The sequence below is a fragment of the Heterodontus francisci genome, chromosome 15, assembly GCF_036365525.1.
Source record: "Heterodontus francisci isolate sHetFra1 chromosome 15, sHetFra1.hap1, whole genome shotgun sequence".
Taxonomy (NCBI): Eukaryota; Metazoa; Chordata; class Chondrichthyes; order Heterodontiformes; family Heterodontidae; genus Heterodontus; species Heterodontus francisci.
In genome coordinates, this window is record NC_090385.1 from 78,131,506 (window position 1) to 78,146,134 (window position 14,629).

At 41.5% G+C, this 14,629-nt stretch overlaps 1 protein-coding gene across 1 annotated transcript in view; it reads left to right on the forward strand.

The window, feature by feature from the left end:
* The window catches only part of tnmd (tenomodulin), a 184,935-nt gene that overhangs the window by 155,442 nt on the left and 14,864 nt on the right, over window positions 1–14,629 (forward strand). The window contains exons 5-6 of the mRNA XM_068047010.1: window positions 4,535–4,688; window positions 6,673–6,785. Coding sequence (XP_067903111.1) covers window positions 4,535–4,688; window positions 6,673–6,785 — 267 coding nt within the window. The remainder of the gene's footprint in view (window positions 1–4,534; window positions 4,689–6,672; window positions 6,786–14,629) is intronic.

The following is a 14,629-nucleotide window of genomic DNA, read 5'->3' on the forward strand; positions in this document are numbered from 1 at the left end:
GAGATTTTGAAGCACATTAAGGTGGATAAATCCCCAGGGCCTGACCAGGTGTATCCTAGGATGCTATGGGAAGCAAGGGAGGAGATTGCTGGGGCCCTGGCAGAGATTTTTGTATTGTCGTTAGCCACGGGTGAGGTACCGGAAGACTGGAGGATAGCTAATGTTGTGCCTTTATTTAAGAAGGGCAGCAGGAATAAGCCAGGGAACTACAGGCCGGTGAGCCTTACATCAGTGGTGGGAAAGTTATTGGAAGGGATTCTGAGAGACAGGATTTAGATGCATCTGGAAAGGCATGGTCTGATTAGGGATAGTCAGCATGGTTTTGTACGTGAGAAATCATGTCTCACGAATTTGATTGAGTTTTTCGAGGAGGTGACCAAGAAGATTGACAAGGGCAGGGCAATGGACATGTCTACATGGACTTTAGCAAGGCCTTTGACAAGGTCCCGCATGGTAGGCTGATCCAGAAGGTTCGAACACATGGGATCCAGGGTGAGCTAGAAAATTGGATACAAAATTGGCTTGGGAATAGGAGGCAGAGGGTGGTAGTGGAGGGTTGTTTTTCAGATTGGAGGCCGGTGACCAGTGGTGTGCCGCAGGGATCGGTGCTGGGCCCTCTGTTGTTTGTCATATATATTAATGACTTGGCTGTGAATATAAGGGGCATGATTAGTAAGTTTGCAGATGACACCAAAATTGGTGGTATAGTGGACAGGTTGTCTGAAGTTACAACAGGATATAGATCAACTGGGAAAGTGGGCAAGGGAGTGGCAAATGGAATTTAACGCAGACAAGTGTGAAGTGATGCTTTTTGGGAATTTATACCAGGGCAGGACATATACAGTGAATGGCAGGGCCCTGGGGAGTGTTCTTGAGCAGAGAGACCTTGGGGTGCAAGTACATAGTTCCCTGAAAGTGGCAACACAGGTAAACAGGGTGGTGAAGAAGGTGTATGGCATGCTTGCCTTCATCGGCCGAGGCATTGAGTACAAGAGCTGGGACGTCATGTTACAGTTGTACATAACGTTGGTTAGGCTGCGTTTGGAGTACTGTGTGCAGTTCTGGTCGCCGCACTACAGGAAAGATGTGATTAAGCTAGATAGGGTGCAGAAAAGATTCACAAGGATGTTGCCTGGTTTGGAGGACTTGAGTTATAAAGAGAGATTGGATAGGCTGGGTCTGTTTTTCCTGGAGCAAAGGAGGCTGAGAGGGGACATGATAGAGGTATGTAAAATTATGAGAGGCATAGATAGGGTAGATAGCCAGAGTCTATTTCCCATGGTAGGGGTGACTAAAACTAGAGGGCATAGATTTAAGGTGAGAGGGAGGAGGATTAAAGGGGATCAAAGGGGTAAATTTTTCACAAATAATTGTGGATATATGGAATGAGCTGCCTAAGGAGGTGGTGGAGGCAGGAACAGTAGCGACATTTAAGAGGCATCTGGACAGGTACTTGAATGAGCAAGGCATAGAGGGATATGGAATTAATGTAGGCAGATGGGATTAGTATAGATAGGCATTATGGTCGGCATGGACGCGGTGGGCCGAAGGGCCTGTTTCTGTGCTGTATGACTCTATGACTCTATAATGTGGCACAATACTTGAATATTTATAATCCAGTATATCATCCAAGTAATGATGTGGGTGCTGAACTAATTTATGTATACATTTCCAGTCTATCACACTTTAAATGTCACACTTCAGACTGCCAAAGCTTTAGAAGGGAAAGCTGTAATTTCATTATGATTTCTGCTGACCAGCAACTATCAATGTGGAACTCCCATCACCAACTGCTATTAACCAATAATTGATCTCCTTTCTACATCAATTGAATTTTAAGGTTAAGGAGACTGATTTGACCAAATGCAGTCGAATAATAGATTGTGTATTGCATAGTATAACACCATTAACAAATGTATGATCTGATTTACTGTCAGTAAAGCTGTAGGAGTTCTGCTAGCTTTTGCATTAATACAGAAGTATACCCATTGGTTTAATAAAAATAAAATTTGTGTTTTTGAGTTCGTAATGAGGACATAAAAAGTTTATGGCAACAAAAGCAGTTAGGTGCCAACTGTACTCTCTATTCATTCGATGTCACTTTCTAACTGAGCAAAGTAAAAAGTAGAAAGGAAATGCATGGATTCATGGGCTTACTTTTTGAAGACTTGATACTTGAATATCATTGTACCCAGACTTCCAAAAAATTATTTCATAAAAGTTGTGACACTTTTACAAATTAAGTTCTCAAAACTAAAGCTTGACTATGGATTAGCAATTGCCTAAGGAATGAAAGCAGAGGTGAGTTAGATTCAAATGGAGGGATAGGAGAAGGCGAGTGGCACTGATCGGGGTACCATAGGGATTCATGATCCCTGCTGTTCACATAGGGCCCAGATTTGCAACCTTAGAGCAAAGTCGTTGAATCTTAAGGTGGTACTCAACGAGGAGCAACTTTAGACCAAGGGAAGACAGTCAAGACCGCTCAACAGAATATAAACCACAGTGGAAAATGAACTTCAGTACAGATAAATGCAATGCACTGCATAGTGGAAGTCAAAATTAGAGGCACATGCACATCATAGGTACATAAAAGTTACCAAAGAGGCAAGTGAAAGAGCCAAGGATATTAACTGGCTTGTCAGCCATGTCCAGAGCGACAGGCTGCAGTAAGCAGAATGCTGGGTTGAGTTTAAATTATGAATTCAAACTGCTCCATGTGCTCTGATCAGACCACACATGTAATTCTATTCAATACAACAAAGTGGTCTGTTACAAATTACAGGTCAGCATTAGGTTTTCTCTTGGGTTCAGGGTCACTAGTTTCTCCTGTAAGCATGTCCCACATCCCATACTTTCAGGAATGCATGTTTACTGCCTTATATCCAGTCACGTGGTAGTGAAACCCCTGTACATGCTGTTATGATCCTGTAGTTTATTTTCCAGGAAGAATGTGGTGTGCCTTTAAGGCTGGAAAGGGAGCAGTACTGCTTTAAGGCAGCAAGCTGTAAAAACTGAGTCAAAGAATGCATTCTCGTTGCCCGGGATACAGCCATTCAGGACCAGAGATCGAGAGATATATTGTTACAATTTAATTTTGAACTGTCTTATAGTGGAAACAGACTGTTCTAACTCAGAAAAACAGATAACTGTGTGTTAGCACCTGAAAGGAGCGCTCTCAGACCATTTAAACTGAAGAAAGAGAATTTAGTGTGTTTATTTATTATTCTCTCTCAAAATTCTAAAAGGTCAAGCCAAAACAGAGATCTCTGATAATTTAAACTGTAGGAAGGGAAGTTAGACTGTGACAATGACAATCTTTTATCCCTCAACAAATTCTAAAGCCAAATTGATTCATTAAAAAGTGTTTGCAAGTTGTTAATTGTTGAAATTCATCGCTGGAGAAGGAACAAGAATTTTGACTTCTGAATTAGACTACGGACTGTTCTCCTGTTGAAGAACCTTTTTTCCCCCCATCGGACAGCTGCGAGGACCTTAAGCAACCATGGACTTTTATCTTATTTAGAGATACAGCACTGAAACAGGCCATTCAGCCCACTGAGTCTGTGCCGACCAACAACCACCCATTTATACTAATCCTACATTTACCCCATATTCTCTACCACATCCCCACCATTCTCCTACTACCTACCTACACTAGGGGCAATTTACAATGGCCAATTTATCTATCAACCTGCAAGTCTTTGGCTGTGGGAGGAAATGAACACCCGGCGGAAACCCACGCAGACACAGGGAGAACTTGCAAACTCTGCACAGGCAGTACCCAGAACTGAACCCGGGTCGCTGGAGCTGTGAGGCTGCGATGCTAACCACTGCGCCACTGTGCCGCGACTGTTTCACATCCGGCAGGACAATAAATATGCAGCGGGCTCATAAAATACAGCCCAATATTTCAGTCACATCATTAGAGCAGAAGGTAAACAGAGGCAATTATTGAAAGGAAAAATCGATGGAAAACATAGGAGAGGGAAGCAGGGGAGAAAATAGATGACGGATATAATGGACTGGATGCAGTTGACATATGCAGAATGTGTAAGGGCAGCACAGGGCAGACAGAGGTGGAGATCCATGACAGTCAACCTTCTGGGAAGAAGATGATACCAAACAACGAATGAACGAATGAGCAAACAAACTCTCAGACTGGTACCTGCACTGCAACTGCATATAAAAGTCTTCATTTTAAATCACTCAGATAAAAGTACATCACTGCTGATATGGCATTTGAAGTCCTTTTTTGCATTGCCTAATGATGAAAAATAGGTTAGTGCACAAAGTTTCCTAATGAAATTCTGCTAATCAGGACTTGTGGAAAAACCAATTATACCACACCATATGTTCAAACTGAAGTTGAATTTAATTATGTCTTGTCATTTGCACTTATTGTACTATTAATAAATTCATGGTTTTCTACAATTCAACTTTAGATGAAACCGCCAAATTAAAAAATATAATGAATTCCTGCTTTTATTTGGCAGTTGACAAAAAGGTTAACATACGCCATTCATTTTAACAGCAAGACGAAATTATGCCAGTGAAGCTTGATGAGTCTCTTGTTTGGGTGGCAGCTGAACAACCAATTAAAGACAAACATTTTCTGCTGAATTCAAAAGTCCTGGAAGTATGTGGAAATCTTCCTATTTATTGGCTTCGTCCATCATATTTGAAAGGTAAAAACAATAGAAGTGAAAGTATCAAAGATTTTGCATATGGTTTCATGTTTGCATCAGAGAGACTATTTTGTAGTTAATAACGTGATATGTTCAAATATGCTTGTTCGATCATACAATGCTTATGAGACAAAATTGCTGCTGCAGTCTTATATCAATAATTAATTTTATATCATTACTTCAGTATCTGGTACAGTTTAAATTGAATGGCTGGCTCTTTCTCCAGTGAATTATATATTCGTGATAATGAGAAAGTAAAAATTATTGACAAAAATAAATTCGGAGCTAGATTTAAAACTTTCATTTTACCGTCCAAAGTAATTATAATGCATCTTATTCAGAGAATATAGGATACCCATCAGTGAGTAACAAGATAATCAAGGTACTCAGACAAATAATATTTCTTTAAAAGAGAAAAAGTCAAAAAGTTTCTAGTTATTAAATCCCTAAATTAGATTTTAGCTTGGAGCTTATCTGTTCTTCAGCACATATCTGTTCTTGGAGCAATCTGTTCTCCCTTTTTAAGATAGTGGGCAATATTAGTTTGCAAGCATGCAACATGTTCATTTGATAATACCTTGCCCACTATTTTTAAACAAGTGTTATTTGAAATGAGTAACACTTCCACAAAACAGCAGACCAAAGGCTGTTAAATGCTTGTCCGCAAATATCACCTACTGTAATTGCAAGGCTAGAATGTTTATTTATTTATTTAGAGATACAGCACTGAAACAGGCCCTTCAGCCCACCGAGTCTGTGCCGACCAGCAACCACCCATTTATACTAACCCTACAGTAATCCCATATTCACTACCACCCACATTACACTAGGGGCAATTTACAATGGCCAATTTACCTATCACCTGCAAGTCTTTGGCTGTGGGAGGAAACCTGAGCACCCGGCGAAAACCCACACGTTCACAGGGAGAACTTGCAAACTCCACACAGGCAGTACCCAGAATTGAACCCAAGTCCCTGGAGCTGTGAGGCTGCGGTGCTAACCACTGCGCCACTGTGCCGCCCCTAGTTTACTGTAATGGGTTTAGTTGGGTTTTTAAGTGGTATGCATTGCAAGTAGCGATCACTATTTCATGTAGAAGGTGGTGGGATAACATCCAAGTGTATTAATATCTTAGAGCATTGACAAAAGGGGAGTAATAATTTGTATTTCACTGTCTTTAACAGATTTTAGCTTATGTAGGGTATACTATTTATTGATGATATGCATCTCCACAAATGTTCTTATCAAAGCACTGAATGAATATTGACCCAAGACCACCGATGCTTGACACAAAGCATAAGATATTGAAAACCACTAATTGTTTTCATAAACCTATAATGGATGTTCCAAAGACAAGCTTTGAGGCTGTATTGATCACAAATTTAATGGACATCTGCTTATAGATCGCTACTTGTCTAGACAAAAGTCACTTCTGGTGTATCCTCAGGTATAAAAAAAGTCGTCATTTCAATCTTTTGTTCCCTTACACCCTTATGCAGCTCAATTCCTTCCACTCGCACTAGATGAAATGATTGGCTTTGGTGACTGGGATGGAATGTCAACAATTCAGATAACAAAACACCTTTTTTTCCCTGCAAACAAGCAATGCAAAAAAAAAGTCAGAAACATCATTTAAAATGAAAGCACCAAGGTTCTTGTTTGAAGATTATAATAACCTTTTGAATGCAACAAAGATATTTGCAAACAAAAACTAAAGATTCTTATCCAGCAAGAGGTAATGATGCTCAGTGAAGTAAAGATCAGTATTTTCTCATTTCTAATGCCCCTACATATATGGCCTCAGTGCACCAGTGGAGTCAGCTTCCATGCACATATTTATATTGTCTGTGTAATACCTGGAGGGCAGGAAATATGTGCAGTACATATTGGAAAATAGTTCTGCGGAACCATGTCAATATTGTGCATAGATGCCAATAGATGCATGGAGTCCCCAGTGTTCTAATTCAGAATGGTATCTTTTCAGATCCAGGATTGTATGATTTTGGAGAACCAGAGGATGTTGAAGAAGATGCACTCATTGCTGAATCAGAAACCAAAACCAATGGAAAGCGCCCATCACGCTCTGTGAATGACTATGTGAGTGTCTACAGCCATCTTAAACCATAATGGTATCCATTTTCAAATATTCAGTTGTGCTGTGTAAAAATAACTGTTTGCCATGCTGTGGTTCAAACAGTGTGAGAATTTTAATAGCATGGATGGCCAGTAAGTAATGCATTTCTATCAATCCCATCTTTACCAATAGAAGTCTGTAATTTTTTTTTTAAACAGCATATTTTTCCAGCCTCATTGGTTAGAACTGGCTCCTAGACAGCCAAGGAGAGCAAAGGAAATATTTCTAATTAAAGCTTGGTGTTAGGAACCCTTTAGGAGCAGATTGAAGATAATTGCTATCCAGTATTTCCTTGTTATACTTAAACAGCCATTCCTCCACTTTGCACAAACTCATAGCACATCTACTTAATGACACAAGTCTAGCTGCGTTGGGTCATAAGGATTGGCATCATGACAGAAACTAGATACAGGGGTTTCAGTATGTATCGTGATGTTATATATCTGAGCTGAGTCTGCTGCAATTATAAACTTGCTTGTTTCCACCTCTCTTTCTCTCTTGGCAAGTATGCTGGAGTATAGGTGGTTAATTGACCAGACCTGTAACTGAGTTAGCTGCTAAACATGAAGCAATAGTATGTTTTGAGATTGCTTTTGTTGGAGATCATCCTCCATTTACAGGAGAAGCAACCACAACCCAACTTTGTAACTTGGAAAAGAAATTTGAAATCATTCTAAATTAGTTATCTATTGTTAGTCCTCAAGTTATATATAATGGCCAACATAGAATCTACAGCACATCATGCCTCTTTGAAAGAGCTTTCCAATTGGCCTACTGTCCCACTCTTTCCCCATAGATCTGCAATTTCTCCCCTTTGAGTATATACTCAATTCCCTTTTGAAAGTTACTATTGAATCTCCTCCAATGACTCTTTCAGAAAGTGCATTCTAGTTCATAACTTTTTGTTTATCTTCCAAGTGAGAAAGCCTTCATGACCAAAACCAGTAAGAAATGTAGGCATTTCCTTCCATAGATATACATTTTTATCTGGTTCCAACCCTTAAAATAAATCAGACTACTTATAGGTAGCATTTTTAAAATAGCCATGACTAAAACTTGTCAGAAGTCACGCTGTGCTAATAAACTGAAGGAAATATCTCCCATATCACTCAGAGTGACCATCTTGCCTTTCTGTAAAAGTTGAAGTAAAGTTAGATCTCTCTCTCAATCATCCCTACAGCTCCAGATGGTAATTAGAGGCTCAGTTGATAGTGGTTCTCTGTTTGAACCAGTCAGCCGGTGAAAATGAAAATGTGACCTATAACATAGTTGCAAGGTAGAACCACCAATATAATGTCAAGTCCATTTGATGCTTTATCAAAGACTGCATTCTTGTTATTTGAAATGTTTATAGATAGAATACAAGCGTGAAAAATGATTTTGCCCATTATTTTTGATTTAATGTATCTTAGTTTAAAATCTTATGTCATACAGACTCCCACCTGCCAAGCATGAGGCATATTAATTTTATCATATGAACATTGATTTTAAACTGTTGCTGGAGTGAAGAATGACTTGTTTGAAGATCACCAGACACGGGGCTGGAAGCACATCTGCATACTAAGAGACGCTGCTTGTGGAGATAAAGGGCTATTCCCTGCTCCAATTAACCCAAATAGATTTTGATCACCAGACATTAAAGGTGTATGGAAGCGCATTCCAGGCCCTGCTAAGATGATACCATCCACAGAGCCAGGACTGGTTAAACCAGCTGGTCACATGACTAACTGGTTGGTCCAGGTTTTTTGAACTAGCCACAGGACAGTTTAAATTCAGATGACAGTGTGCAACTGAAGCTGGAACAAGCATGTCTCTCACCTGGCTGTCTCTCTCAAGCCACTGGACCCATGGAAAACACCTAAACCTCAAGAGAGGAAGACATGTAAACTTCATAAGAGAAAAGACTCGTACATCGGAACAAGCTGAAGCGTACACTGGGTCCCAACGAACAGCAGCACTTACCGGCAGCCAAAGACTCCACAATGAACACAAAGGACTGTAATTATAATACCAGTATTGTCTCAAACTTTTCCCCTTTATTCCTTCTACTTTTTCTGTCTCTATCTGTGTGTGTGTTTATTGTGTATGCACGCTAGTGTGGTCGCGTCGCATATTCGTAGTCGTTAACCGGATTAGAGTTTAAGATTAATAAACTTCCACCTTTCTTGTTTAAGTTAAAGGAAACCTGTCTGATTTATTTGCCTTACAATTGGAGCAGTGAACAAGGATTCACTGAGGGGGAGCTAAAAACATGGTGTTTTCAAATTAAACCCTGTTACGGTTAAACCAGGCAAAGGCTGAGAGGGAACCCCAGACCCCTTCTCACCTGGTCATAACAGAAATTTGGGGGCTATCATCCAAGACTTTACCCACAGACACATGAGAAATTGGAAGTGGGAAGCCAAATAGTTCCCAATCAAAAAAGAGAAAAGATTTCAATGCAGGTTTTCTTGTGGTAATGTGTGCTAGAATACTAACATGTCTGTGATTGAAACTAATAGCTCCCCAAGCCAGGGTGAAGCAACTTGGGATATGTTAAAAGTACTGTCTATGGAGGAGTTGAGGAAGATGGCTGAGCAGTCTGGGATCACTGTACATGGCAAGGCTATGAAGTCTGAACTCCTAAGGCTAGTGGCCAACCATTTTTACTTTGAATCTGAAGAAGCAGAAGCAGGGTTAGAAGTAGACTCTGACAGGGTATTGCTAGCAAAGAAACAATTGAAACAGAGGAAATGGAATTAAAAGATAGGGAAAGAGAACGAGAAAGAAAAAGAGAGAGAGATGAGAGAGAAAGAGAAAGAACCTTCCAGAAAGAATGCAAAGAGAGCTGAGACGACTTGAGTTAACTAGGGGGCAACAGAGTAACCCCAGTGAAAGCATGGCCAATATGGAGGAGCGTAATTCAGGGCTGGGTACAGAATTGTTAAAATTCTCCCAACTTATCTCAAAATTCAATGAGGGAGACGTGGAAGCATTTTTTATGTCTTTTGTAAAACTGGCAAGGCAGTTAAAGTGGCCAGCTGAGGCTTTGACTCTGTTGTACAGAGCAAATTAGTAGGAAAAGCCCATGAGGTTTATTCCATGTTGCCAGATGAGAGTTCATCAGATTATAAACTGACAAAAAATTCTATCCTCATGGCATACAAGTTCATACCAGAAGCCTATCGCCAAAAGTTTAGAACCCTCAAGAAGCAAGCTGATCAAACTTACCTGGAGTTTGAGAGAAATAAGCAGCTGGCTTTTGACCAGTGGCTGAGGGCTGTTCAAGTACAGCTCAGCTATGAAAATCTCACTGAAGTAATTTTGTTAGAGGAATTTAAAAACTGTCTCCCGCTCTCCATAAAGACACATGTGGAGGAACAAAAGACTCAGAAAGCCCGGCCGACAGCATTCCTGACTGATGAGTTTGCACTCATTTATAAGTCAGTTTTCCCAGGGGAAAACATTTCCTAATCACCCCCATAAATCTGAAAAAGACAGAGGACGAGAAGGTGATAGAAGCCCAAGCTGTCCTGGGAGGGGAAGAAAAGCAAGAGACACAGGGCCCTCCTCCAGCCAAAAAGGAAGGTGCTATAAGTAGGAGTGAGACCCAGAGATCTGTGTGCTTCCATTGTAATAAAGCAGGGCATTTAAGAGCTGACTGTTGGAAACTAAAAGGAAAACTTGTAGGTTAATCAGGGCACATCCGCTCAGTGAAGAAGGGACCCTGATGGAAAGCACAGCACAATAATCTATGGCCTTAACTGCAGTAAGAGTGAGACCCAGGAAGTCTACCGCTGCAATTGCAGGAAAAGTTAATAGGATTCCTGAAGGTTATCAGGGTTTCATGTCTGAAGGGAGAGTAACCCCAGACCCCTCGAGTGGGGCAAGCAAGCCCATAGTAATCCTCAGAGATATAGGGGCCCGTTTACTGGGAAAAGGCTTGCTCTTTCCCCCAAAAGAGTGCAGTAAACACCAGAATGGTGGTGAATGGTATTGGAGGGCAGTGTATGCCTGTACCTTTACACCAGGTGCACTTGGAGTGAGACCTAGTTTCAAGACCAGTGACCGTAGGGATTGTCCCTAGTTTGCCTGTGGATGGGGTTGACCTGCTCCTAGGTAATGATCTGACAGAGATGAAGGTGGTATCTTCCCCAGTAGTGAAAGACAGACCACAGGAGGGCATAGAAACAGGGCAATGGCTGGAAATGGTCCCCTGCAGTTTCCCTGAATGTGTAGTGAATGGGGCCATGATCAAACCAGGTCCCCCAGAGGAAACTGAATTGGCACTGCAGACAGATAACCATGAGGTCTGTCTGTCCGAGACTTTCTTTGGAAAGTTAGGAAACTCAGGAAACTCAGGGAATGAGCTAAATAAATCTTCCCTAGCAGAGGCTCAGCGAACTGACCCAGTACTGAGTTAGCACAGGCTGCCCAGTCTGAAATTGAAGCAGAGGGAGTCTCTGATTGTTGCTATTTAAAAAATGAGGTACTGATGAGGAAATGGAGTTCACCTCACAGACCTGAGAGCAAGGAGTGGACAGTGGTTCACCAGTTAGTGGTGCCACAGAGGTACCGGGGAGAAATATTAAGAATGGCCCACGGGATTGCAGTGGCTGTACATGCCGGGAATCAAAAAATCAAAGCCCGCATAAGACAGCAGTTTGACTGGCCAAAACTCGACAAAGATGTGGAAGAGTACTGTAGGAGTTGCCACATGTGCCAGGTTGAGGGGAAACCTAACCTACAGAAAAATCTGCACCCCTGAGTCCTGTATTGGTGTTTGGAGGACCCTCCAGCAGAGGGCTGGTGAACTGTAAGGGTCTCCTGCCGAGAACAAAAGGGCACAATGCTGGCAACAGGTTAGAAATGAATGGGGGAAAAGGGACCAAAAGGGCAGGTAAAAGGAAGTCCGGAAGAATCCCGGATGAAAATCCCCACTCTCCAGTCAGCCAACCCCAAAATATTTGAAACGTTATACCCCATATCCTCCAATGTAAATGCAGACTCTAGAAGCACCCCACCAGAGTGGCTGACAGCACTTGCAGGAACCTGCGGAGACAAAGAAAGTCCTCAAGAGTGTAGAGAAACTGTGAGGATGATGCCTCACTTAGTCAAAGTGCCGTAGGGGAGTGCAGCAGAATCTGGACAAATACCTGCAAGCAGGAGTGTCCCAGAGGGCAAAGGGAAGATTGGCAGAGAATCGCCCTCCACAGTCCGGTAAAAAGGGAACCAGCCATCCCCTGAGGTGAAAAGCCCTTGCATGACTCATCAAAGCGCTGCAAGGGAGTTCAGAGTGGAACCGCCCACTGCCGCCGCCCCTGAGCGTAACTCCCACCTAGGGCTAATTAAACCTAACCCTCCGCCTGCAGACCTCAACAAGAACAAAGACCCCTTAGGCAGTCATAGAAATCACAGCTCCAGTGACCCGGGTTCGATTCTGGGTACTGCCTGTGCGGAGTTTGCAAGTTCTCCCTGTGTCTGCGTGGGTTTCCGCCGGGTGCTCCGGTTTCCACCCACCTCCAAAAAACTTGCAGGTTGATAGGTAAATTGGCCATTGTAAAAATTGCCCCTAGTGTAGGTAGGCGGTAAGAGAATGGTGGGGATGTGGTAGAGAATATGGGGTTAGTGTAGGGTTATTATAAATGGGTGGTTGTTGGTCGGCACAGACTCGGTGGGCCGAAGGGCCTGTTTCAGTGCTGTATCTCTAAATAAATAAAAATAAAAATAAAAAACCACATGTTTATTGGGATGCCAAAAATGGCAGTTTAAAGCGGCACTGCTGCCCAGAAAAGATAGGCTGTAACAATTGTTAGGGTTCTGAATGAATGAGAGATATGCATGTGTGTTTTCCTGTCCTTATCATCTCTCTGGTCCTTTTTAATGAAATGCTCCTTTTAAAAATCGTATTTCATTCCACTGGGTATGGAGATGTCATGCAGACCCCCACCTGCCAAGAATGAGGCATATTAATTTTGTCATAGCAACATTGATTTTAAACTGTTGCTGGAATGAAGAAATGACTTGTTTGAAGATCACCAGACACTAGGCTGAAAACACTTTTGTATATTAAGAGATGCTCCTTGTGGAGACAAAGGGCTATTCCCTGCTCCAATTAACCCAAATGGATTTTGATCACCAGACATTAAAGGTGTATGGAAGCGCATTCCAGGCTCTGCTTAGATGATACAATCCACAGAGCCAGGACTGGTTAAACCAGCTGGTCACATGACTAACTGGCTGGTCCAGGTTTTTTGAACTAGCCACAGGACAGTTTGAATTCAGAAGACAGTGTGCAACTGAAGCTGGAACAAGCAAATCTCTCACCTAGCTGTCTCTCTCTTTCGCTTTCTCCCAAGCCACTGGACCCATGGAAAACACTTAAACCTCAAGAGAGAAAAGACTCCTACATTGGAACAAGTTGAAGTGTGAACTGGGCCCCAACGAATTTTAAGACTTACCGGCAACCAAAGACTCCACATTGAACTCAAAGGACTGTTGCTACCAGATATTGCCTCAAGCTTTTCCCCTTTATTCCTTCTACTTTTTCTGTCTCTATCTGCGTGTGTGTTTATTGCGTATGCCTGCTATTGTAGTCATGTCACATATTTGTAGTCGTTAACCGGATTAGATTTTAAAATTAATAAACTTCTACCTTTCTTGTTAAAATCAAAGGAAACCTGTTTGATTTCTTTGCCTTACAATTTAGCAGTGAACAAGGATTCACTGAGGGGGCGCTAAAAACATGGTGTTTTAAAATTAAACCCTGTTACGGATAAACCAGACAAAAGCTGAGAGGGAACCCCTAGACTCCTTGGTTGTAAACGTTAAAAAAAATTCAAAATTAAGCTGCACATTTCATTAGTAAAAGACAACATGTTAACTCCAGAATCAAACCAGCTACAAAAAATCTGATAAAACAGAGAAGGGGGTGAAATTTGTCTTGGCTTGCGAAATATCACTGTCCTATTTTACACTCCACTGGTTTTCAAAGAGAAATAGGCAATGTAAAATGGGTGGCCAGTGTGCTCTCATCAGTTTTGTACAATCGCCCCAGTCAGATTTCACCTCCTCAGAGCCTTTGATATGATAAAAGGCCAATTAGAAAGTTGTTGAGAGTTCATGGTGGGAGCAGTAGATGTTCTATTTCCTGTGCCTTGGAAATATTGAATTGACAGGGCACAGCAAACATAGGAAATTCAAGCAGGGGGATGTCTATACTCCCAATGGAGTCCACTCCATTTGCCATCCATTAATTTGACAGAAAATCAGACAGGCTTCCTGATTAAGTTTTCTGTATTTACTGTGTCAAGTGGTCCAATCACTTTATTTGATTGGCTCGCAATAAGTCCATTTAACCCTGTAATTTCATAGGACTGACTAATTGTAAATTTGCTTCAGCACCACCCAATTTGACCGACTTCAGTTTAGGCTGGCCACAAACACAATTACATAAATCCCGTTGACTAAACCCACTGATTCACTAAGAAATTAAAACTACTGGATATCTTCAACATCTTAGTTTTATCCCAAGTTCTGCAATGAAGATTTCAAAAGGATCATAGCTTTGTTCATTTAATTCTCCATGAGCTGGTTGCAGACTGCTGTTTATTTCATCACTTTTTTAGTTCCTTCCTGTTACTGCTTCCTGCTACAAATAACAACCCATAAATAAACCTATTTGAAAATTTCAGCTAAGTACTAATGTATCTGCCATGACTGAGATGAAGCATCTTCTGAAGTGAGGCGAGACAAAGTGTGCCTCCAATCCGATTATAATGAAAGGGTTCAGCATTTGCCCAGGGCAAGTTAACCCAGCTTATTTCAT